Source organism: Gavialis gangeticus, unplaced genomic scaffold (genome assembly GCF_001723915.1).
Source record: "Gavialis gangeticus isolate Ggan-Ray unplaced genomic scaffold, GavGan_comp1, whole genome shotgun sequence".
Lineage (NCBI taxonomy): Eukaryota > Metazoa > Chordata > Crocodylia > Gavialidae > Gavialis > Gavialis gangeticus.
In genome coordinates this window covers 23,561,302-23,587,756 of record NW_017729004.1, presented here as the reverse complement: position 1 = coordinate 23,587,756, position 26,455 = coordinate 23,561,302, and the positions used below count along the sequence as shown (strand labels likewise).

The following is a 26,455-nucleotide window of genomic DNA, read 5'->3' as shown; positions in this document are numbered from 1 at the left end:
CCCCCCCCCCCCACCCCCAAGTTTAGTGATCATACTGTGCTTTCATTTGCTCATTGTAATTGTCCAGACAAACAGACAGTGAAGTGGTGGCTAAGCATATGGTACTTCCATTATGGAGCTAGACTCTGCCTTTTTGCAAGTTTTACTGATTTTTTTCCTGTCTCTTTTCTTGGCAGGTGACATCACACAGAAGGGATATGAAAAGAAAAGATCAAAATTAATTGGGGCCTACCTGCCACAACCTCCAGGTATGTATATCTGTTCTAGCAGTGGATGAAGCTGTCAGGTGTACTGATAGTTGCCAGAGCAGAAACCTGTAGCTTGAAGGAAATATTTTGTACACTTAAGTATAAGCTTGCATCACTCATTTTATATATACGTATATATATCAGCTTTACTGTGTGTGTAGATTTAACATACACATATGGGATGTCCAGATATGGCCAGAAAATAAAACCAGCCCATGTTTCTTTGAGAGCCATTATTTAATATGTGTCATGAAAAATGGGATGGTATACCACTGCCCTAGCCCTGGCAGACTTAAGCCAAACAAATTTATCCAAAGAGACGTACACACAAGAGTATGGAAAAGGACCTAGGCTTTTCTCAGTCTGCCTAGCTGCAATAGGACTTGCTCCATTTCAGACCCCCCAGCCCAAATCTATCATGCCCGCTTTTCGGCTCCCTTTTGAATAAGACTAGGAAGAAACATGGCTCCCCAAAGTAATGGCAAGCAGCTATGATACTTTTATAGACAACTGGGTTAGCCGTTTCCTTATTTCCCTAGGAACAAGTTGAATACACTCTGTTGCTGTAGACACGGGCTGAATTCAATACTTGTTGGCTTGCTCTTTCATTTCAAGTATTTCATACATCAATTGCTTATCAAATAAGAAAAGAGATGCTTCTCTATATATTGCTTCTCCAGTGCTGCATTGATATATATATTTTTAATGTAAGTTCACTGAATCATGAAGTCAAATGTGCATTTGTGTGATCAGTATAAGCCTTAGTCCTATAACTGTTCATGCAGATGGGCCTCCCACTTGTGAGAAGTCTCATTCACTTTGCTAGAGCTCCAGTCAGGCTCGAGCATCCACCTGCATTGTTTTGGTTACAGGACTGGGGCTGTGGCTCATTTTTTTTACTATAAACATTTCTTGCCTTTAAATTCTAGTTTATAGTTTACTGTTTATTCTGCTCTCCAAGTGGATACTGCCTTGTTCCAGCGTCCTTAGGTGTGTTAGCCTTTGTTCTGGTGTTATGTTGTGTTTTGTGCTTTTGGGTTTATTGGTTCTGCTCCTGACATTCAGGCGATTTCCAGAAAACAGGTTGGCATTGTAGACTGACCTGTTGCCATCCCAGCTCTTCAGAAAGGTACAGAATGATTTGATGGTGACCTTCACAGTTGCTAGCTACTTGGAACAACTATGAAACAAGACAGGTCAGACAAAAGTGTAATCCCACAGAAACCATCATCAAACCTCTGCGTATTTAGTATTCTAGCTAAATGGCAGAAGCTTATGCAGCACTCTTCGCAAGGAGCAGCTCACTGAAGCTGGCCTGCTCTTATATTGAAAGAACACTTATCTCACACTGATACTACCACCGCAAACTAATTGGAGTATTCATATTTTTTTTTCACTGAACAGTCTGGCATTTCCCATTGCCTCCAGACAGAGAACGTGGTTCATTCTCCAAAGAGAATGCCTCGGAGCCCAACTCTACTGGTGACCCCCATGTAGTGAGGGAAGAGATAGATGGGAAAGAGTTTCACCTTAGAGATTAATCAAGCAGAGCTTTCTCTAGGCACTGACATCTGGGGTCTAAAGTGTGGTGTCTTGTAGAGACCCTCAGAGATGATCATCACCTAGTTCTGCGTCCGACAGCAGAAACCTTGGCATTTATCCACTGCTTTTGGAAGAGCAGGCTTCCTAGCTCCTCCTGTCAATCCAGAGAGTAATGACTGGAGAAAGGCGTAGAACAGTATCATAGAAATTACCTTTAATTTGCACCCATCCAACTATATCCATCAGTCCAAAAGTAGGAGATCTGCCCCAGCATGTTAGCATTAGAATGCATTACTGTATTGCAGGACATTACAGCTGTTACTGTTAACTACTGAAACTGAAATTATTTGTGCTTTGGGTCTTTGCTGTCTGTAGCTTTTTGTTTGTTTTGCCTCTGTTCCTTTTTTAGACAAAATTTGATGATGGTGTATTGTGGTATTTTCCCTCTACATCTTTCCTCATCTGAATGGGTGAAGGTCCCTGCTTCTGAGCTGGAGACACAAATCTTTTCCTAGTGGAAGTCACTGAAGCTGCCTTTCGTAGGCTCTTGTGAAGACCCCTTGAATCAGAGGACCAAATTAGTCACTTCCTTGTTTACTGTAATTTGTTTTCATGGGGAACTGCAAACACTTATCACTTTCAATATTAGATTTCACTTTCAAAAGTGGAGGGATGTGTCAGAAATATTAATGATCAAGGCACTGAAACCCACACAGCTTTTCTGGTGGGGTATAAGGGCATGGGGAAGGGTTGGGACTTGACATTCACCAAACTGAAGGTAAACCAACTGGCAGTTCCCCACTGTTCCAGCATCTAGTCCTCTTGCTGCTGCTTTGCTAACATTACTAACACCAATGTTGGCAGAGCGGACGATTGGCCATGTGGTTCTGTGAGTGTTCTGTAGTGTCTGTGTGTATGTGCGTGTGCTGTACTGCATGGGGGCAGCAGCTCCATTCGTTGCTGTAACAAATGTAAAAAAACTAAACCTGAATTAATTAGTTTTTTTCAACTTGTTACAGCAGCGAATGGAGCTGCCGCGGTACGGTGTAGACTGCAACACAGTGAAGGGGCTGCCAGAAGAATGCTCCGCACTGCCAACATTGGGGTCTGTGACATCCGAGAAGCAGCAGCTAGAGAACGAGCAGCCAGCACAGCGGGAAACCGGCCTCTCTTTTATTTTCGTTTTGGTGAGCACAATACCTGTATATTTTGGAGTGCATGTTTGTGAGTGACCTCTGTCAGAAGGAGGCATTCATGGCAGGCTTCTAATGAAGAGGCAGTGTGGCCCAAGGCCACATGGAAGTTGTTATCAACCCAGGTCCAAGTAAAAACATGGTGGAAAACATGGTATGTCCCCAGGCGGATGCTGCAGAAGGAGGTTCATGCAATTAAAATGGTGAAAGCACAGGAGACTGGTTCTGGCTCCACCAGTAACTTGGATGTGCCACTTGAGCCAACCCCTGCTGGAGTCTGGATAGTGCTACAGCTGTGTAAGAGGTCCATGGCCTGGATATGATCAGAATTCATCCTTTCCCTGCTGCTTGACATAGATGACAAGCTAACAATAAGATAACACAGTCCAGCCGTGTCTAGGAATTCCCATCTGGGCTTTGTAGTCCAATTTGCTGTACTGAAGCTTGCTTCTGTTCTCTTCACACCCTCTGTCCTGGGTATGATATTGCTTGAAGGTGTAGGAGGAGGATGCTTCTAGGCTGGTTCATTAACCTCTTTGTTCCAGTGTGGTGCTTGTCCATTCCAGACATACAGAGGTGAAAGGAGTATAGCGGACTCTCAGGAGAAGGCTCTGTCTTGTGGCTTCTCCAGAGTCGGCTGTGGAAGTCAACAGCTGCAGTTCCACTGACTGCCCCTGGTATGACCTGATATCCCATAGTCAAGGAAGTCCCACATTATTTAGAAATAAATGATTTAATAAAATAATGCAAAAATTGATAGTAGGTTCAGGACTCTTAGAAATGATTGGCTTCTGCTTATATTGTTGTTCTCCTCGTAGTGGGGCTGTGTAGCTCATTGGTTCTGAGGGTCGGCCTGAGCACCACGACTTTCTGAGCACCACTTCAGGCTCAGACTGGTACTGTCTCTTCCACTGTTTCAGTATCTGTATAATGCAGGTGTTGCTGGGATTAAGAAGTAATGATTTTTGTACCAGAAAAATGCTAAAAAAAAAATACTCAGATGAAAGCAGAAGGATTTCATCCAGACAAGACCCTTGCCACTCTCACTATATCTTGGAAGGTGTTTCTTTTCGGTGGCATGCTGTCATCTGAGAACAGTTGCTGTCACATTTGCTTGGCGGAAAAAAACAGTAATACTGCCTAACTTCTGTTTCCTCCAGCTGTGTTCTCCAGAACATCAATTACAGGTGCAGATGTTCTCTGGACAGAATTGTTATTATTTTAAATGAGCTTTAGCATTTCAAGAGTTTGTACGGGAGGTAGGCATCTAACTTCACTTGTGGATCTGAGCCCTAATCTCTGAGCCCATACCCCTCTGTATTTGACCAGAACTCTTCCCCTTTCCTCTGTACCATTTTTTCTCAGGAAGCAGTTCTGACTGCCAGTAGCTGAATGAATCTCTTAAATAAACATTTGTTTCGGAACAATTTTGTGAAGATTACCTTGATTGGATCAATCAGTCAACTGTATGTACGATAACGTGGACAGCTGGATGCATGCTATTAAGAGGAATCCTCCCTAGAAAGAAAATAACTAAATTACCTGTATCCAGCGTAAGCTATGCTTTTGCACAATTTACTTCCAGTGTTTTGCCAGGAAATACTTTGTTTATTTGTTCTCAGTACAGAGAGATGATGTTGTTATCAATTAAGCTTTTGTACTAATCATTTCGACATGGGTGGTTTGTTTTTTCTTAATTAAGTGCTGTGTCTACACAAGATTATTTTTCATCTTTTCCCATCACTGCTACCACCAGTGTAGCTCTGTTTGTGACAAACAGTGTGGATCAGCTATGAGTGCTCTATTGATCGTGTTGAATAAACTTACAAAGTAGTGTTTAAAATGATACTCCCTCCTACAACTAGAATAGTGGTGCTGGTGGTCATGGAGCTTCACCAGCCCTAGTAATGGCAAGACATTTTCACTAGTACAGAAAAGCCTGAGGTAAGTCCCACGTAAGATTCCCAGTCTATGTCCCTATCCCCATTTCCTATATGAGGAAATTTCTGGCTTGAATGAAAAGAACTAGTATCCTTTGCTTCTTATTATTAAGTTGAAATATGTATATCTTTAAATCTGCTGTTTGGTCCAACATGGATTCGACAGGTTTCATTCACCTGCTCCCATACCAGTGTCATATATACCATCATCTACTGTCTACATTGGGCAGTCTAGGGCAGGGAAAGAATGAGTGGACTCTCAGAAGGTGCCCCTTTTCCTTTCTTTCCCCCTCCCTATCCTTTGTATTTAAATGACTGCCTCCTGTATAGGACCCCTGCTCTTTGCAGGTCCATTCATATTATATGAAGAAGTAGCTTGTTGTCAGTGCCTCTCTGGATTAGCCTATATCCTATAAGGTGCCACTGTGCCCTGCCTTCTAGTCAGCTTTAGTTTATGATTACTTATGAACAGGGATGGTACTGTATTATTTGGGTTGCAAACACTGTAATGAAAGGCTTAACTTAAGTGTGGTTCTAGAGTTAAAATCAAACCTCAGAGATTGTTATTTATTTCATGAATATAAACATGTACATGGTCACAGATCTCAAAAACACTTGTGTTCTCAAAACTTGTCTTCATAACCCATTTAGACACTTCTGTAAATGCCATACTCAGAGTCATTTACTCAGTTTTATTAATGGCGCCATGTGTCAACTGAAGGCAGACATTTCACCCCTTGACTTCTGAATAAGGAATGATAGGTAAAGAAGAGATTAGTCATGAAGGGGCTTGAAAGTGGAAACCTGTGTGTGTTGTTGTGACTGAGAGGGTGTAGGGGAGGAGTGTAAAGGAAAGGATGATGTGGTCAGAGTGACAGGCAAAGCAAACTGTTGTTGCAGCATCATTCTGTAATGGGGAAGATTGGAGCAGGATTGCCTTTGCCAAGGACTGAGAAATGGATAGCGTAGTAACAGAGACACAACATAACCAAGGCCTGAGCAAAAGTTTAACTAGGAGAATGGAGAAGTAAAGCCTTATCTTGGAGAGGTTCTGCTGAAAGTAAGTGTAGGACTTGGACATAGGCTGGATGTGAGGTCCTAGAATGAGTTTAGGATGGTGATATTGTCCCTAGTGGTGCAGACAGGACGTGGAAAGGAGGACTCAAAAGACTTAGCACTCTGGTGTAGCCACATTGAGCTTGAGGCGCCACCTACTCATCCACAAGGAGATGTTTGAAGACAGGCTAAGATTTTAGTTTATGCAGAAGAAGAGATACCTTGTGTGCCCAGGGAGATCATTGGCCTTCAGACCAGTGTGCTGGAGTATATATGAAAGGTAACTTAGATGAGTTGATATTTCATTGGAAATACTGTATCCATTACACCCACCCAGAGTATAGTGGATTGTGACTAGCTCTTGTGTATCTTTCTTTAGCGAGTATATGCTAGTAGAACCAGCTTTTAAATTTCATGATGGTGTTTTTAAGTAAAACTATTTTGTGTGCAGTGAGTGGGAAACTACACAACAGCAGGAAATACTGATGGCAGCATTGTCAAACACACCCATTGTTTATGACTGTGCACAGAAGCAATGTGGTCCAGTCAACTATTATTGCATGCACAACTTTTTTATTTCAAAATTGCTGTTACTTTCTAAAACATCCTCAAAATTAACATGGGCTGTCAGTTTCCTGTACAGCAGCAGCATTTTTGTAGCTGTGATGGGCCAGGGAAAAAACAAGAAACAAGATTTGTTTGATAATCATGGGCGAGCTCTCCCACTCAAGGATGATTGTCTTCCATTACTGTCTTATCTGTGGGTCCAAAGATGGCTGATGAAGCCTATCCAGGATCAACAGACCCTGTTGCAGCTCAGGTATATGTTTCCATGCAGGGTGAGGAGATAATAGTCCAAGATAATATGCTGGACTAACTTTATAGTTAGGAGAGTTGTTAGTCAATTTTTGGACACAAAATGCCCTTTTTTCATGTCTGGGCAAGAAGCAGAGATTATCTGAGGAAAGGCCTTTTTATGCATGAAAGCTTAGTTAACAGCTCTCCCAGTTTATAAAGTTAGTCCAATTAAAAATAATACCCAACTAATCTTGCTGCTTATAGTTCCCACTGAAATGGCTCTTCAGCTGTATGAATGTATGTATGACAGCAAAAATAAAATGCCATGCAATATAACAAATATTGCAGCCACTTGACATTAAGCCCATCACTCAGCTTTGATTTTTAATGACACACCAGCAGTCGCCAAACAGAAGCTTACTAGACAGTTTGATTGAAACTGAAATAGTATTTTTAAGTTGTATTCTAAATACCACTTGCCATCCCCCCCACTGTCCTTGAAGTTGATGGGTCTGCCTTACAGCTGTATCTCCCATGGTTATGTATTGTAGGTTAGTTTCAGAGTAATATGTTCACCCTCTGCCTAAGAATGCCTTCTGCCTTTCATCAATTAGTTGTTGCAGCTTTTAAATGTTTTTAAATAAAGGATTTTGATGCAGTCACAGGAATAAAAGATAAATCAAAGAAACTTGTCAGCAGCAGTTAAGGAAACAATTGCCCTCTGCAGGTGAGGGCAGTGGAGCTACTACCACATAGTGTGTGTATGGCACCACAGTTGGAAGCTGGAAGGGTGGGAAAAACGATATGAAGGAGAAAGAGGGAAGGGTGGAAAAGTTGTCTCCAGCTGACAATGTCATACATTTAACAATGAAGCTAGCAACTTGCAGTATCATCCTTAAATGGTTTTCAAACGTGGTCCTATTCCTCAGTATTGCTTTGTAAGTGAAAGGCAGTAGATTTGTGAGATAAGGCCGCTGACAGTGTTTGAATGGCCATACCTTCCAGTACAGAGCCACATTTGCACGTGAGTCAGGTTTTGTATTTAAAGCAATTCCATACAACATACATGTTCGCATGCCTTGAGAAAACCCTTCCTTCTTGCAAGGCAGTCAGTCACCACATTTAAAAAGTGTGGTGCTGTAAAAGCTGTCGGAGAAATTACGCCCCTTTTTTGGCTGCAGGGTAAGCCCAGTATGTTAGAGGCCCTGCAGACATGGCTCGACACAAAAGGTTCTTAGTTTATTGGTGACTGAGATGTTAACATGACTGACTAACAGTATCGTAATGTGGGCTGGGCATGCAGGGCACACGCCATGAGTGCCACCTGAGTGGGGGGTGCCAGGTGGAGGGGGGAGGGTACAGAATACCTCACTCCCGCATTCCCTGCTCCCTTTGCACTTGCAGCAGCCTGGCAATGTGATGTCATGGAGTGCCAGGTGTTCTGGGAACTGTAGTTTTGTACAGCAGCAGTGGAGTTCACTGCCGCTGGGGAGAGAACTAACTGCATTTTTTTGCTGCCAAAATCAGTAGTTATTTGCCCTCCCAATATGGGCTTTGGTAGCAAAGAACCAGGGTGAAAGTTACCCCCAGCAGCAGTGAACTAACTCCCCTCCCACGCTAGAGATATACGATTCTCAGAACACCTTGCACCTGCCCGTCACTGCCCACTGCTGCTCCTGCAGGCTGCCTCGGGGAAGGGGAGAGAGGGCTGCCCAGGTGCATTCTTTGCACATTGGACCGCTATGTACCAGGCAGTAAAGTAATCCCTGCCCCCTCAATTTTCATGTAGGCCATTGACTAAGTGCATCCTCAGTATCTGAAATTGCCTTGGTTAGATTTGAGCCAACAACTACGTTTAGCTGTCAGGACCAGATCCTATTTTGTGATCTTGTTTTTTGCTTCATAAATACACTTTGGAGCAGCTGAACTTGAAACAGCTTGTGGATTTCATGTGTTAGTTGCAAGAACTGTAAGTAAAATATATTTTGACTGATAATATATATTATCAGTCAAAAAAGACAAGCAAAACCACCTTGCTTTAGGGTAACGCTTCACTGATTTTTATGGCATCTGATATTCTGTAAGTTTTTACTCCTCCTTGCCATGCAGAAGTCTCACTGTGGATGGTCCTAATATTTTGTACTCTGCTACCTGAGGAATATTGTGCACAGAAAGCAATTAGTGTCTGTTTACAGTGTGTGAGCTATTCCTGACTAAATTCCTGTGTGCTGTCTCACAGGTTGCTTGTGACTGTTTTATACACACTTGATCTTGTACCAACATGGTCCCTTAACTTAAATAGCTCTTTTCCTTGTCTGATATTTATACACCAGATATAAAGAGCGATCGTATCCCTATAACGCAACTTACCTGACAAAACCTGGAACATCTCCTTCCAGGGTGTCACCATGACTGCAGCCAGGTGGAACTGCCTCTGTTTCCTTCGTTCCTCTGTTTCTTTGTTTCCAGGAGGCGTGTGAAGAGCTGGACTAGGAAGTGCCTGCAGCCAGAGCAGGTGCCACTTCTAATGCAGGCAGGAGCACCCACTCTTACCTCAGGAGCTTTCTGGTCTGGCTCCACACATGCCTCCTGGAAACAAACAGATGGGGCATTGCCTTCCGGCTGTGGCAGTAGCAGCCTGCACTGAGGCATGCACCCCATGCTGCTGTGGCACTTTGATTGAGAACTACTGCCCTAGCATCTTGCCCACCAACTTCCTGGTGGAGATGAGCAGTATAAGAATAACAGAGACTTGTTTACATAGTAACTAACGTGTCCTGTTGAGTCATTTTTAGTAAGTTACCCTTGGGTTTTAATGTTTAGGGGAAAAGGAGGAGTGAAACACTTAGTGGCTTGTATATCTCTTCAGAGTGGAAAATAAGTGACTTTTGTCTTCTGTTTGGTATTACCTTAACAGTCTAAGCTAGAATCTTAAGGCACAGACAGAAGAGCAGCTCCCCATTGTAACTCATGGCACACTACAGGAAGTGCTATGAGTTACAGCAGGGGTGGGCGAAATGCGGTCCAGAGGCCAGATGCAGCCCGCCCAGCCATTCTATCCAGCCCGTGGAGCTCCTAAAAAATTTAGAAAATGAATATTAATCTGCCCTGGGCTGCCTGTCACGCAGCCCTCGATGGCTTGCCAAAACTCAGTAAGCAGCCCTCTGCCCAAAATAATTGCCCGCCCCTGAGTTACAGTGATCCTCCAGACCCAGCACAAGTTCATTGTTGCATCTTGGGAATTGGGGAATACAGCTGCTGGCTGGGAGCCTGCAACCAGTCTTCCCCTAGCAACATCCCTCCTTCCCCACAGCCATAGTGCTGTTTTCAGAATGGGAGGGGGGAAAGAAAGCAGAGGGAGCTTGTTCTGGGAGTTCCCCAGCCGGTGCAGGAGTGTGGGGTGGGTGTTTTGGAACCCTATCCCCACCCCAAGGTGGGGGGGGCTCCAATCCACACACTTCACCTTCCAGTGCTGGCTGAACAAATCCCAGACTGAACTCCTTTCCCATTTCCCCCCTCCTATTCTGAAGACCGTGCTGGAGCAGGGCTGAGTTGCAATGAGGGTTCAGAGTTGCAATGAGGGTTCAGATTTTTGCAGGATCAGGCCCTTTTAAAGCACTCTTGTTTGGTCACAGCTGTAGAGTGCTTTCAGGGACCAGATCAGGGGAAATTTGTCACTTCTGTCTGCACCTGTACTGGAGCGGACCTGCCTTCCTGTAAATATCTGTAAGGAAAACCTTCATATTACTCTCTTTTTGCTGAAAGCCAAAAAGACGTTTTATTAATGATTGAAGTACACAAGTTGAAAGAGAAATGCTGTTTAAAGTAACTCCATCTGAAAATGTGGTGTCTATTGTTAATTCAAGTAACATTTAAGATTATTGACTGAAGCTTTAATTAGTGACTGACTACTTTCACACCTTCTGTTTCACCTCCTGCCATGGGACACCACAGTGACACCTGTCCCTAGGTAACTCTCAGGATCTTCAAAGTGTTCTACAAGAAGGCTCTACTCTCTTAGAGCAGCAGAAAAGCTGAAATCACAAAGGAATTAAGTAACTGGTGCTCAAAAAGGAAAAGGGAGGAGTTTCCCTTATGTCTGGTGGCATTGCTCTGAAGTCTACCTGCCATCCTTCCCGAAAAACTCCTTAATCAGGTTGGGAGTGGAAAAATGTGATATATGATTCTGAACAGGGTTCTGTTCAGTCAGTCAGAAATGAACAGATGCAGGTTGTTTCAGTTTTAATTAGGAAATGCCTAGAGTCACTTGTGTAGCAGGGGATTTCTAGTGAAACTTCTAAGGTAAGATTTATTTTTTTCCTGAAAAATTCCTAATAATGTGGACAAACTTTAAATGCCTTCATCTTTGGAGATCTACTAGCACCTGTAGGAGTTTGTTTCACTTTTTACTTTTAGTAACTTTCCCCATTGAAAAGTTTTCTGGTAGTGAATTTATGTTTTCTCTGCTGTTGCTGAAGCCTCCTAATTTTTCTTTTGCAGTTGAAAAAAGGTAATAAAGAGTCTTTATAATTATCCTGTTACCCTTTTTATAGCAAACCCTGACTTATTCCCCCCTCAATATCACAAATTTGCTAGGTGATATTAAGGCATAAGTCCACTGACTGAAAGGCTACCAAATAAGTTTTGATGGTTGATTTTGTGACAGTTGATCTTAAAAATCAACTGCTAAGGGAAACACCCCTCCCCCCCCCCCATAAAAACAGAGTTTTTTGCAAGGGGGAGGGGGGCTTGTTTTGGGGATGGTTTTGTGGTTGCTTCTTTATGTTAGTAATTCAGTTGACCTGTCCTGGAGGACTCTAATAACTAGAAAGATAATGAAATGATGTATGATATGGTGTGAATAGTACTGTGAATGCGATATGAATTATATAGTGAAAACTGAACCAGTTGAAAGAAGTCAGTCTAGTTAATACAATGATTTAATTTCATTGACTAACAACATTCTGGATAAAAGTCTTTCTTAGTACTAGCACCCTTTTCTTCTTGCCCATACATGAGATTTTATACTAAACGTGTTTCTTGGCATCCAACCATTTCTCCACAAAGTCAGGGAAGACCTTACACATCAACTTAAACACCTCAGGCTAGGGACAGACATTCAAAAAGCCCGAGCCTGAATTGATTCAATCTTTGAAGGTTAGTCTAACCTGCCTAGAAACTGAACAAATATGCAAGTGAACAGACATTCCCTCTGGACATGCCTGCAGTCGCTCAGGCCAGGAGCCGGGCGGTGCTGGAGCGCACCCTCAGCTGCAGGGAAGCTGTGCTGGGGGAGGAAGAGGGCGGGGGGTGCATGGCCAGCCCCAGCAGTAGCCTGGAGTAAACTAGCCAGGGAGGGGGTATAATTCCCCCATCCCTGTCCCACGGACCCGAGCCGGGGTCCACCTGGCGCTACTCCGTCTCTGCTGCAGGGGCAGGGGTGCAGCCAGACACCAGCTGGCATGGCCCCCTCCCCTGAAGCAGACAGAGTAGGGAGGGAGGTGGGGTTATTCTTCCCTCCACCCCCTGTGCTCCCAGGGGACTGCAGCAGGGGTCTGCCAGCCCTGGCTGCCACTGTCACCACCAGGCAAGCAGCAGAATAAGCCCCATCCCTGTCTCCTCCACCAGATGCCAGACCGGGGGTGGAGAAATAACCCCTCTCCCTGCCCCCTTGCCAGAGAGACCCATGTTGGCCAGCCTCTGGCTGCACCCTGGCCCCTGCTGCTGGAGCAGTGAGGTGGGAGCAACCGGAGATGGGGGCAGAAGCCCTTCTCATGGTTTCCTGGGGAGCACAAACCTCTTCCCGGCAGGGGACTGTGCTGTGGTTGGGAGTGGGGCAGTCGGAGCTGCTGCAGACTGTGAGGGGAGAGCAGTGGCACTGGGGCTTGGAGGGGACCGTAGCCCCCCAAGCTTCCCCTAGCACCTGCGCAGTCTGCAGCAGCTCTGCCTACCCTGCTCCCACCCACAGTGGAGCCCCCTGCTGGGAAGAGGTTTGCAATCCTGGAAGCCAGGTGGGGCTAAATTAAATCCCCTCCCTGGTCAGTTCACTTCACTTCACTTCAGGCTACTGCTGGGGCTGGCCGCACCCCATCCGCTGGAGCAGTGAGTGGAGAAATGCCTGGCAAGTCTGTGCTGGTGGGACAGGGGAAGGGGGATAAACCTCGCCCCTGCTCTGCCCCCCCTCCACTCCAGCTCCCTACTCCAGTGGAGTAGACAGCCCAGCCCAGTGCTTGCAGAGCCTGCTGGGATGCTGGGGGACTCTGGTTTAACGTAAACCAGGAAAGGGTCTAGGACAGAAGTTTCATAAACTGGTTTGAGTTCAATCAGTTAAATCTAATACTACAATCAACTAGGTTTATCTCAACCCAGTTTCAGCCATTTTGAAACTGGTTTCTGCCCACTGAACTTCTGTTCTGGTACAGGTTTAAACCAGTTTCCGTTCACCTAAACTGGTTTATGTTTAACTTCTGTCCCTAGCCTCAGTGTTTAACACTGCTGCCACTGGCTCCATTGCTGGAGTTGGGTCTGGATCCAACCTGCGAAGAGCCCTGCAGTTTGGATCAGCCTGGCAGGGGGTTGCAAACAAGTTTGACAATCCCAGCTTTAGGTGGTAAAAAATCACTACAAATAAAAACCATGGATGTGTGATAGAATATAACCTTGGTAAACCTCATTCACTGAGACCTGTAATTTTTAGTTGTAAGGCTCCACAAAACAAGATCCTGATTTGTGGGCAGTTTCATTCCTTTTCATGTTTTCCCAGGCTGCCAATACTAGGAAGGTAAACACATTAATTTGTCACTCTAATTCTGTTTGTCTCTTTGGAAACATGTGGCCTCACACTCTAAACTAAGCCAGAGCAGAGATGAAGGTGATATTTATCTTGCTTGTTTATGTGGGGCTCTTGTATAAGTGCATAACACACTTTTTGGAACAAAGTATTATTGACAGTAGTTTGCCATCCAGTAACTGCCCCGCTGTGCCCCAATCTAACATATTAATTTGTAGTCATTCATTTGATTCTTTTAGTCTTTTTTTCTATTGACTTAAACCCTTTTTTCAGTTTCAAGATTTCATTATTTGGATATCTAATCCCTATCTTTGTACTGTTTACGTATGTGATTGGTAGTTTTTTTCCTTTTTAGGCACCAAGTAATTTGCAAATTTTCACATCTAGAAAGCACCTCTTTAGGACCACACTTTATCCTTCCTGAGCCCAGTCCAGTGATGCAGCTTGCGTTGTCAGAGAAGCACAAATTTGTTGTGCAAGTGTGAATGGTGGAACAAGGAACTGGAAAAGAAAGGCCGCTTTCAGAAGCCGTTTCAATACAGGGCTGCTGTGGTGCTACCAGTGCCTTTGAGGCACCCTTCAGGAACACACTTCTTTTTGCAGAGAATCTGTAACACTGGGGAGAACAAGATATTTAAACCTTAAGCTTTGGCCAGAAATACTTGGATGGCACAGCTGTATTGCTGTGGGCCCATTGTTTATGACGGAAAGATTTTATGACAGAAAGATTTTCAGCAAGACAGCTTACTCTTTCAGATTGCTGTTACATAGTCATTTTTTTTACTTTCTAGTATTCTGTAGCTAAAGCTATATATGAGGGTTTACGTTGTTCCTAGTGCTATGGTATCTGATTTCTGCATGTTGTTGTTCTGTCACCTACTGATAACAGGTTGTGCATTAGGTTGTGCAGAAGAAGTTAATAGGACACAGTGCTATATCTTTATATGGGATCTCTTTGTAACCAATTGCCAGGACAGCTTCAGGTTTTATTCCCATGGCTCCCTATTCACCATTACCCCTCACATTTTAAAATGCTGTCTTAATATGGCTTCTAGAAGGGCTACTTCTGCATAAGAGGAGGGCAGATTTTCAAATCATTTCCTTTTCTTTTTACAGTGTCTTGCTGAATGTATGTTCTTTACAGTATTGACTATCTTAGATAGACACAAGTAGACCTGAACATCTGACCAAATACTAATAATATTTTTGCCAATAGCAGTTAAATAGATTAGCAATCAAACATCTATTTTTGGTTTTGAGAGCCAAAAACTGATTAATAATCAATAAGATTCTGTAAACTTTTCAGCACTGTTTGTTTCTTGTGACTGCAGGGGTGGATCAGGCATTGCCACAAGAACGTCGAACTCCCGTTACCCCTTCCTCTTCCTCACGATATCACCGCCGCAGGTCCTCAGGGTCACGGGATGAACGCTATAGATCAGGTAAGTGAAGGCCTGAAAGTTCAGTTGTTTTTAGTGGAACTTGGGTTGAACTCTTCTCATACTGTAATACCCATAACTGGCTACAGGTTTCCCTCGCCAACCATGGTTTTGCTAACCATGGTTTTGAGTATCCACACTTAACATTCTGTATACCATTTTGGCTACTATGGTATACGTTTTTGAGTAACCACGGTTTTCCGTGGCTGCACATCAGCCAACCACCTGCCATTTTCCCCATCAGCCTTTTGTCTTGCCAACCACAGTTTTGCCAACCATGGGAAGTTTGAGGAACCTAACCCCAGTGGTTGGCGAGGGAAACGTGTATTACATAACTGGAAATACTCATTGTGGAAGAAAAGTGAAATTTTATTATAATGATTCTAATTTGGTTTGGCAAACATCAAAAGAGAATTCTCCTTTAGAAATAAAGAACTTTGGAGATGTGAAATGGAAGTCATTGATAGGAAGATATTTGTGTGAGTAAGATAAATGAATTGTAAAGCTGAATAAAAAATTGAGTCTTGTGAATTTGGAAAGTAGAGGTCCCAAATTAGTCAGTGTCCAATTCTTTTTGCCCATAATGACGTACATTAGAAGTCAAGATGGTTGCAGATATGTTTTGATGAAGGGTATTTGTGCCCAAAGGTTTGCAAATAATGTTTTTCCAACTATCTAGTTGGTCTAATAAAAGCCATCACATCTACCCAAAAAACCTTGCCCACCTATGCTATTTCTGCCAGCTTCCATTTAAATTATTGTTTAGTTTGCCATATGCTAGTTCTCAGACATGCTAGAAATTCTACAATGTTCTGCTAAGAATTGGGTCATTAAAAAACCCCAAACTACTGTCCTTGTATTTGTCTGGTTATGGGGTGTCCGAGCTATGTTGAACGTCAGAGAACAGGACAGAAACTCTGTCTCAAAGTATTGACTATAATTTTGTGACCTTTCTGAAATACGTTTGGCTCATAGACTGAAAAAGCTGTGCAATACCAATCTAGTTTTCCTGCCTCATCTTTTCACAGTGAATCATGTAGGAAAAACTGGAGCTCAGCCATTAATGATTCTTGGATATCATACCTAAGGACAAAGAGGAAAAAGGAACACTTTTTCTCTTCAGTGTCCTGCATATTCTGTATTAGCTTACCTTCTCTTTCTGCATTTCTTGTTTAGAGGGGAGTTTTGATCTTTTCCTAAGATAAAATTTCCTTGTTTAAATTGCTGCTATTCCTAAAAGGATCCTTCTCATTCCTCACTAGCTTTCTGTGAAGGTTGCTCTGGATTCTGTCCATCGTCCCCTCTTTTTTTCCCCACTGCACATTATCGCTGAGTAATAGCAGCAGTAAGCACATATTCTACTGCCATCTCTCTGCAGGTAACTCAGAGAGCTGACATTCTTCTCCAGACCCCTCTCTTTCTCTGATCAAGCTAAAATCCCAGCCCATGTCTTTGGCATCTCCTAACACATAGATAGCTTTTAATCTTTTCCCTCCCAACAGTCCCCAAATTGCTTTCTCAGACTTTAGGAATTTTGCCACTATCTTGCCAGCCTCTCACTCAAGTCTGTAACCTGCATGTCATCTCTGATTGGATTTCTCAGTCTCCATATCCAGGAGGACTATGTCTGCACCTTCCTTCTGGTGCACATCTCTAAAATAACACCTTTCCTGTCACCACAGCTAAAACGCTCATCCAGGACATTTTCATCTTCCAGCATACTTCTTTCTGGCTTTAGCAAACACAGCTTTTCCATGCTCATATCCATTCATAGAGTTGAAAGCCAAAGGAGTTGTTAGATCATCTAGCCTGTTCTCTTCATCCAGTTCATCCATATTGAGACCAACTAAACAGGCTTCCTGAAAGGCTTCTGGTTTTGTTTTGGAGGTATTTTTAGGTGGCAGATCCTTCACATCCTTTGGTAGTTTGTTCTTATGCTATCCACCTTCACTATGTCTCCTTACTAATTTGAATTTGTCTTGGTTCAGCTTCTGAGTTGTTCTTACAACTTTTTTCTGCTAACTTCAAGAATCCCTTAGTACTTTCATGGCAGCCTTTTTGGGTACATTAAACATTATTAAGTTCTTTAAATCTCTCAGAGAAAGCCGTTCTCTACACCCCTCAAATCATTTGTATATGTCTTTTCTGCACCTGCTCCAAGCTTTCAATGTTCTTTTAAAAATGTGGATCCCAGAACTGTCGAGAATGGTGCTAAACTATTCAGTACCATTGTGTGCAGAGATAAAAATCAGTGGGCCTCCTCTCCTCTTTGTGAATTCAGGGCTTTTTTTCACAACACTGCACTTGGAGTTTGTGGTTTTTGGTACATTGCTTGTCTGTTTTGACCTTTGGATCCTTTACAGAACCTATAAAATTGTGTCTTGATCCATGACTAGGTCTCCTATATGCTCTTAAAGAATAATTATATGAAGATGGTATTACTGAAAAGAATGGATATGGACTATAGAGCCAAACATTTGCTTCCTATTAATGAAGTAGTTTGATCCCATAAAAAATAGGATTCTGTTATGTCAGTTTTGGGTCCTCTCCCTAATCTGAAAATGTCCTTTTCAGTCCATGCCTGAAAATAATGTGCAAGTTTATGGCCAGGCTTAAAATTATTATATTAAACTCACCAGGGTTATGACTCTTCAGCAAAACAAGCCAACCTCTGTACACCAGCAAATCTGTGTAATTAGTCCAGACTAGAACAAGATCCATTGGTTACAAACTGGTTATGAACAAATTTAGTTTGGATATTAGAAGGATTCTAACTACCGGGAGAGGAATGTTTTGCTATGATCTCCTGAATGTCCTACATGGGGCAAAGAAGACTGCTTTAGGATTTTACTTGATAAGTTTATGGAAAAGATAATATGACAGGATAGGATCTGACATAGGGCAAATTGGCCACAGCCTAGCCTGGGCATTTTGACTGGGATCTACTTGTGCTCCTGCCAGCACCTAGAAAATTTTCAATTTTGGGGGAAAAGGTCTTGCTCCTCTGCTCAGGGTTGCACTGATTCCAAATGTAAGGTCAGGGAAGAATTTTTACCCTAGGTTAGGTTGACATGGGCCATGGGAGGGGGTCTTGGGGGGATGGGACATAGGATAGAAGGGGTTTGCCACTTGCTGAGCATATATTAACTAAAAATTTCTCTGGGACATCCTATGTTGCTGTATAGTCCCTAAAAGCAAAAAGACAATGCTATTTGCAATTTGAGTTCAACTTCCAAAAATCTTCCAATAATCTCCTTTAGATTTAGTCTTGGAAGAATTTTGCATGAGTAGAAAAGAATGTCCTAAATTTAAATTACATTTTGCCTTATTGTGGCTTGGAATCTACTACGTTAGCAGTCTTTTTCAAAGCCAAAGTCCATTTAATGATGTAATAAAGACTCCTTTTCTTCATTGATATGTTCATTAAAAACCTGTGTGATTTACATCTCAGCATTAGATTTTGTTAACTAAAAGCTTATGTCTAGCCCATTGTGTTGCTATGCTTAATGCTTCAGCTTCTCAGCTCTGATCATATTATAATTATTATATTCTAGCTGTTACCTAGCTTCAATGCTTGTTATCATATTTGGCACATCTTGTAAAAGGCCCAGAACAAAATGACTTTATAAACTTTATCCAATAAGTAATTCACTTCTAGGAAAACATCCCCAGTTTTTCACAATTTATTCCAATTAGCATCTGAATACAAAATTTCTGTTGTAATCATTGATCAAAGTTCTGCTCTACCTTTTCTCTGTAAGTTTTTTTTCTAATTGAAAGCCTAATATCTTGAGAATCCTCCAACTATCCTTCCTTGTCCTTGTTTTTACATAAATTCAGGTGTCAGCAATGTTGTTTAATTAATGTGCTTGGCAGATTCAACATCATTTCCCCTCACTGCCTTCTTTGTATGCCACTGTTCTCTTCCTGTGGAAAGCACCAGACCTTTACATTTTAAATCACTTCTTATTTTTTCACTTTAATCATTATATCTACAGACCTATATTGCATAAGCATTTTAACAGACCTTGTTCTGCCATGACTGCGAAAACCTGTTTTGAGGGATTTTGAGGTAGTAGATAAAAATTGCCTTTTAGCTCATGGCTGCTTAATGATTTTTTCTAAATTTCCCCTCCCCCTCATATTTTGGGCTGCCAAGGGTAGTTTGGGTTTCAACTTGCTTCTTTTCAGATTATTTGTGAATTAGAAATGGGTCACCTCACCTCTCTTGAACTGAACAGGTTCAAAATTTTCCTTCTTGTACCATGGGCAATACCAAAACTCTGGAGTACCTCCTAGGCTCGGCATTCAGTTCGTGTATCTCTTCATTCTTTAGACGTCTGAAGAATGTTATTTAAGCACCGTTTTGCACCTAACTAGATTAGTACAGAATCATGCTTCATTCTCTATTTGAACAATACAAATTGCAGCAGTTAGTGCTTTCATTTGGTATGTAACTTATGTTTATGGAAAATAGTTAATTAATTAAGACCTTTGGTTTATTTGCTGCCAAGAAAATAAAATTCTGTCATTATTTATCAAACCATAAATAGTATTCTGAAAGGTCCTCCAAATGTGGACCTTCAAAACAGTTTTGCCCCCACACATAATATTAGCAGCTGCTGTTTCATAGGCAGCTGGAAACATAAATTATTTCTTTATGTTGTTTGAAAACTGGGTTTCTAAGCTTGCTTCAGATGCTATACATCTGGGCATCTTGATATATCTTTTCAAGATCATTTCAGACTATTGCAGACCAGCTACACATGCAAAGTGCCTGTCATACCATTAAAAGCTTCAGTGAGCTATATGTTAGACCTGGTTGCAACTGAGCTTTCATTTACAGGTGTAGTAGGGTCTCCCCTAGGTCAGTGAGCCGCATCAGCTGACAGGCTTCCAAGCCTTAGGTGTGCATCATACCCAGACAGGGCTGGGAGTCCCACAACTGAGGGTGCTCTCAGCCCCAGCAACTGCTGGCTCTAGGTCCCAGCAGCACCCTGCAGCTGCCAGGACCCAGAGTCCCACAGCTGTGGACACTGGGTCCCCACAGTGTACCTCCTGGTGCTGGAACCCATCTGCAAATACTTTCAGCACAAGGAGGGTGTAAAACCCTCACGGCTGGCAGGTCATGGCTGTCACCTTCTCGCAGTCCCAGGGTTTATGAAACCAGTGACTGGAGCTTGCTTCTTGCTGGTGTGGGGGGAGCCTGGGATTGGGCTTTCCCAGCACCAGCTGTAAGACCTGATGGGATCTAATGCACTATCCCACAATCGCACCTCCTGCCATGCACATGTGGCATGGCAGGAGGCTCAATTATATGGATCATGCATTAGATCCCATTGCGCCTTTACTTGCACATATAGAGGGGACCTAAGTGGTATAAAAGCAAGAAATTAATCACAATTACTTGATCTTTGTGGTTTTGCTGTCAGTTGGACTGGAAGAAAATGTCACCATAACCTAGTAAAAGACTAAGATTTACAATGGGATACCAGCTCAAAGGATGTCCTTTGCATGGATTAGGGAAGGTGTTTTATTGTGCGTAGGTATTTTTGTCTTTTCTTTCTCCCTTTTTAAAAAGTTGTCTTCTGCTGTTAACACTGGTTTAGTTGTGTTACTGTTAGGTACATTCAGAACTCTGTTTTAGATGGGTCACCAGCTGCCACCATTGTTTAAAATGTCATTTAGATTATATCTGTAAAAACTACTTATTCTTCAGAACAGATCTAAAAGTGGCAGGATGCTTAAAATGGTGATAGCAGCCTATGATCCACTTGCACTGGAACGCAAAATGAATAATGCCACTGAATCTTGAACCAAAGTTTGCAGTTGTTTCCCTTGGTTTCCAAGTCTCTCCAGTGTGGAGAGGACCTGTGTTCTACTGCCACATTATGGCTGTATCTGAGAACAGCAGCATGATCTGTTGTGGCAGTTTGGCTCAAAATACCCCCCAAGTCAGATCCCTTTTTTCAAAGAACGTTTTTCTTAGACCCATAAAGTTCAAAGAGAACTTTGTCTTGGTGCAGAGTTTCTTATCCAGAGGTAAGGGAGCAGCCTCCTTCCCAGAAGCCTCTCTATATCCAGGGATCCTCTTCAGTTGCTTTTAAGCCTTTTTTCATGGAATGTGTGTTAGCCTGAACTGCTGTTACCGCCTCAATTGTCCAGTAGCAGTTAAGTCCCGTCTTCAACTCTGGACAGTCTTATGTGTGAGATTGCACAGCCACAGAAATTGCTACTTTATCTGGATTTTTTTTTCATTGCCACAAATTAGCATGCAGTAATTTAAACTTTCCTCCAGAAATAAGTGATGCATCTGGCCCATGGCTGCAAAGAATATGAGCAATGTTAAGTGTATACCTGGTAATGTCTGCTGATAACAATAACCCAACAAAGTGCCATGTGCTTCTGATGGGGTGACAGCCCCTTGAAGTCTAACTTTTTGAACTAAGGAATGTCAACATTTAAAAGTTAAGCAGCTGTGCTTAGCTACTGTTGGTAGGTGTTGGGGCAGGGTGTGGAAGGCCACATACCTGTTGTCAGGAGATAACTTACTGGAATGAGAACAAGATCTTAAATATTGATTCTCACCCTTTGACCTTGCCCACAAAAGGGCAGAGACAGGAGATGCATCACCTTCCATTGCAGATCTGCAAAGACTCCCTGAATAGTGTGAGACAATTGTTTTTGGCTCTGCCTGCTTGCTCCCACCCAGATATTCATAGTTGCAGAATAATAATGAATATGTTCTAAGTCGTGGTGCTACTGTTAGGGTCTGCTCTAGGTGAGGTCTGAATGGCTTGTCTTCTAGGGCTCCATGTGTATAGTGCGCAACCTACCCATAGGCTAGAATTTCATAGAAGGGTCCTGAATTTTCATTTTCAATATGATTTCTCTGCCCCACCTCCCTCTCAAAAACCTTAAAAGAAGGAAAGTTTCAAGTTTCCAACTAGGATTATCCATGACCACCAGGCTTTCTTTCTCTTGATCTCAATGACATTATGAGGAAAGATTTTGCTGTTGATGAAGCTGGGGAGGCTGTGGACTGGATAGCAGTCAGATTGGATCCCCAAAACAATGGAAACAGACTCAAATACACATCATTGTATTTGGATCCATTAAAAAATGGTTTGACCTATAGTGCCCTTTTCCTGCATGGCTCCTGGAGAAACACTGAGTTCCTGTGGGATCAGTACAGTGAGGGGTATGCCTGCTGTCTGTGTAGACCAAAGGTTGCAGTAGCTCCAGTTCCCCAGTCATCTTGAGCTGGATTTGACCCTATTCTGATGGAATCAGTGTGTTGGATTCCAGTACCACTTGGGCTGAAGCATGCTCTCCTTACCAGTGGCAGTGCAAAGCTTTTGGCCTGGAAAACCTAGCATCACAATGACACTCTTTTTGTGAAATCATTTGTCTTGTAGCTGTATTCATCCACTGGTATTCAGCCAAATCAAGGGAGACTACTAAATAATATATTTCTTTCTACACATAGTGTAACCAAGTCCATGGCATAAAGTAGTGTTCATTTGTTTTGAAAGAGAAACAGGGTTGACAAGTATGTTAACGAGGTAATAAATGTTCATCAAATGTAGAAATTAAGCCAGTAAAAGTCAAGTGCCTAAAAACTCTAGATTTTTCAAAGGCAGGCCCTGTAGTCCTAACAATGTGCCAGGATGAAGAGCCTCAGTGGTCTGCTCAGACGCCAAAAACCAGAACTGTTTCTCATGCCTTCTGCATGCCAGAAGTCTCAGCTGTTCAAACCTTCATTTTTCCCCTGGCAACTTCCACAGTGCAACTACGTCTTGTCAGTACAAAGATCTTCAGCACAATAAAAGTGTAAGGTTTGGAGGCAATATGAAATAACCTCAACAAAATAAGTAGTACAAAGAAGATGTTGCTGATTGACTCAGCTGAGAAGACTGGTGTGTGGGACCGAGTCGTGGGAGAGGAGGGCACTGCTGAGTAGTTCCTGCTGGGCTGCCTAGGACCTGGGGCTTTGCTTCTGAGTCATCACTTGGTTCTCGGTTAGACCTGTAAGAGGTATTGCAGATCTGCACTAATTGTGAATATCCTGCATTTTATAATGTGGGTTTAATGCCTGCAGAAGATGCTGAGTTAGCTCTGAAGACTGAACTTTCCACAGATCAGAAATGACATGAGCAGTGGCAGTGTAAGCTACGCTGCATTGCCTGTCTGTGTATTCAAGGTACCCCCACCACTCTGCATTGGAGTCATCGGCTATCTTTCCAATCTAGACTTTGTCTCAGTAAGGAATAGACAGAACAGAACTTCATCTCAAATATTAAGTCATTCAGCTTTCAAACAAATAACCTCAGTGTAGGTTATAGAGCGCCTGGAAAAATGGAGTCGGCAACTGAAGGAGAACATCCCCTATGGACTTGATTCACAGATGAGCAGACAGTGTCGGAGTTAGATAACTAAATTTTGTGAAGGCCTTTTACAAGCAGACTCGGGATCTGAAGGCATGGTATGCAAACCAGCTCCCATGAGGAAAAAGGAGGATAGGGATTTGGTGTGTGTCAGCTGCTGCATGGTAACTGCCCTTGTGTATGCTTTTAGCCTGCAGTCAATGAAAGCTAACCTCTACAGTAGCTTAGTCCTGCTTCAGTGAGAAGTAAGCTGCCATGAGTTTGTTTCCATTTACTTGAAGTGAACGCAGGCAGCCACTGAAAAGTAGCTGATGTGCATTAGTTTTCCATTCATTTTTAACCTTGCCATAACCTGCTTATGTGCCCATGCTATCCATCTGGCATCTTCCCAGAAACTGGAAGGAATACATTAAAATGAAAGAAAGAAGAATTACCTGCAGGCTGTTGGAAGAACAGTGTGTGAGCACCTTCCTGACTACACTGTGGCAATATGAAGAACAATTTTTGCTGGAGTATCTTCAGTGTTACCTGGGTAATTAGGAAAAAGTCCATTAGGAAGTTAGGTAGACCTATTGTGTAGTTGGATAAGAATGTCTCGGTGTATATGAAAATGGCCCATCATAGAACAGAGGATTAATTGTTACCCCTTCAGATCAGTGGTAATAAAATTGTAGAGCAATAGCTTATCTGAAGGCTTGTCCACGTGTGTCATTTAGGAGAGTCAGTCACAATTTAACATTTAAAAGTGGATTACTTAAGCAGCATTAAAACCCTCTGTGGCCACACTTATTCAGCATGAAAGTAGCCTTAATTCAGTTTTTTTTACTTCATTTCTAATCCTAACTGCAAGGTACCTCAATTTCATTCTAAAGGAAATGATCTTGGAGGCAAAGTTTGATTGGGATATGAGCCATTCCTAAATTCGGAAGGGAACTTTGTTCAAAACCTTTACAATTTAGGATTACTTTTACCTCCATGCCTACACTTGAATCCCAGTTGACATCTGTGGCCATGCTCACTCTTATTCAGTCACAACAGAAACGATTGCTGTGAGACTCTTTTTTGCTGCTAGGCCTGAACAGAGCTACCCACAACTTGGTCAGTTCAATCAGGTTAATGCAGTGTGCTCTGGTCGGCTGTTCCCGAAGGTCATTGGGAATCCACAGATGGTGCACAGTGTAGCTTCCTGCTCTGCTGGCAGAGATCATGCAACACTGGCTTTCCATTTGCCTCAAGGTGTTGACATGGATACATAAATCACTTTGTGGCCTAAGATAAACTCATCATAATGCTCCTAACAGGCACTTTCTTTAAGTGGCTGGAGGGGGGGATGTCTTCAGTGGAGGATGCTAAAGTGTCTTCAGGTCACAGTGTAAAAATAATCTCTCTTCACTCCCCAGCTGTGGGGTTAAAATGTGAAGTATTAACACTGATTTTGGAAAGGAACTTGAAGTTTTTAGTACTGGGAAGGAAATTAGTCTCCTTTGGCTCCTATATACATGCAGGGAGCCAGCTCCAACATGCTGGAAATCCAGTATGTTGGAGCAGACTCAATTAATCAAGTCTGTTGGAGCGCAGAAATTAATCGAGTCTGTTGGAGCGCAGCGTCACATGGATCAGCGTCCCCATGCTGAAAAACGGCAGCAGGGCACTTTGAACTAAAGCTTGTCAAATGAGCTTTAGTTCAAAAAGCGCCCCAACACCATTTTTTCAGTGTGGACCATTTTTTCAGCGTGGGGACGCTAATACACGGGGTGATTGTCTCGCTAATTAAAGCGCCTTCCCCGACACCTCCCGGAACATGTGTAAAAATGTCCCTTTTTGTCTCCTGAATATAGGCAGAAGTTACTAGCTTTGGATGAGGGTGGTTTGAAGTTCTCTGTTTCTGCTCTAGGAACTTGGAGCCACCTCAAAAGCTAGTAATGGTAAAAAGCCAAAATGGATGAGCACATTAGTTCCAAGTTCCAGCTACAATGATTGATGGTGAAATAGTTAACAATCCTGTTTGAACTTTAAACCAGTAACATTTTTCACACCTCTCTCAGCCAGACTGCTAGGCAGTTGGCTCTGCACAGTTTATGTTTGGCTGGCATTTGAAGGGTCACCCTTGCAGTAGTGGAAATTAGAGCTAAGGCTTGTGTAGGTAAAGATGTTGCACCAGTTTAAAGTTGTGATTATTTTAACCAGTTTTAAATGTATGGAATAGTTGGCATTGACACTCGTATTATTTTAAATCAGGCTTAGTTTTACATTGGGTCAGAAAATGGTTTATTTTTTGTGGAAAGCTTTTTGAATAAGACAAAAAACAATTGTGTACTTCATTGAAATTTTCAGCAGAGCCTTGACAAAGGTGTATTTTTTGGCCATGAATCAAAGAAGCTTTCAGCTGGAAAAAATATATATTTTCAGCCATTTGATTATTTTTTTTTTTTTTTTTGACAAAGATAAAAAATGAGGAAAGGATATATGTCTGACAAAAATGTTATATGGTGAAATCTTTGTTCTATCACATAATAAAAGTTGCCAGATCATTTTCTATCATGCTTAACTAAATCAAAATAGGTTGCCAGGAGCCTGTTCAAACCAGGGCTGAGCCAGCTGGTGGCCCGTGGGCCACGTGCAGCCCATAGATTCATAGATTCATAGATTAAGGGTCGGAAGGGACCTAGTAGATCTTCTAGCCCGACCCCCCGCCAGGGCGGGAGAACAACAAAAAACCCCAGAAAGAGAAATGGGACTCAAATGAGTCCAGCCAGGTAGGCATCCAGCCTCTTCTTAAAGACCCCCAGGGTAGGGGCCAGCACCACTTCCCTTGGAAGTTGGTTCCAGCACCTAGCCGCCCTAACCGTGAAGTAGTTTTTGCGGATGTTCAATCTATACCTCCTCTCCATCAGCTTGTGCCCATTACTCCTTGTTATGCCAGCGGGCGCTAGGGGAAACAGCGTCTCCCCCAAACCCCTCTGGTCCCCCCTAGTGAGTCTATAGACAGTCACCAGGTCCCCCCTTAGCCTTCTCTTGTGGAGGCTGAATAGGTTCAGGTCCCGCAGTCTCTCACTGTAGAG

General features: G+C 42.8%; 1 protein-coding gene across 1 annotated transcript in view; it reads left to right on the top strand.

The window, feature by feature from the left end:
* The first annotated feature begins 182 nt into the window (after positions 1-182).
* Positions 183-26,455, top strand: part of DIP2C (disco interacting protein 2 homolog C) — a 227,463-nt gene continuing 201,190 nt past the window's right edge. The window contains exons 1-3 of the mRNA XM_019508168.1: positions 183-248; positions 2,810-2,977; positions 14,899-15,009. Of these exons, the coding sequence (XP_019363713.1) occupies positions 2,872-2,977; positions 14,899-15,009 (217 nt within the window). The 5' untranslated portion in view covers positions 183-248; positions 2,810-2,871. The remainder of the gene's footprint in view (positions 249-2,809; positions 2,978-14,898; positions 15,010-26,455) is intronic.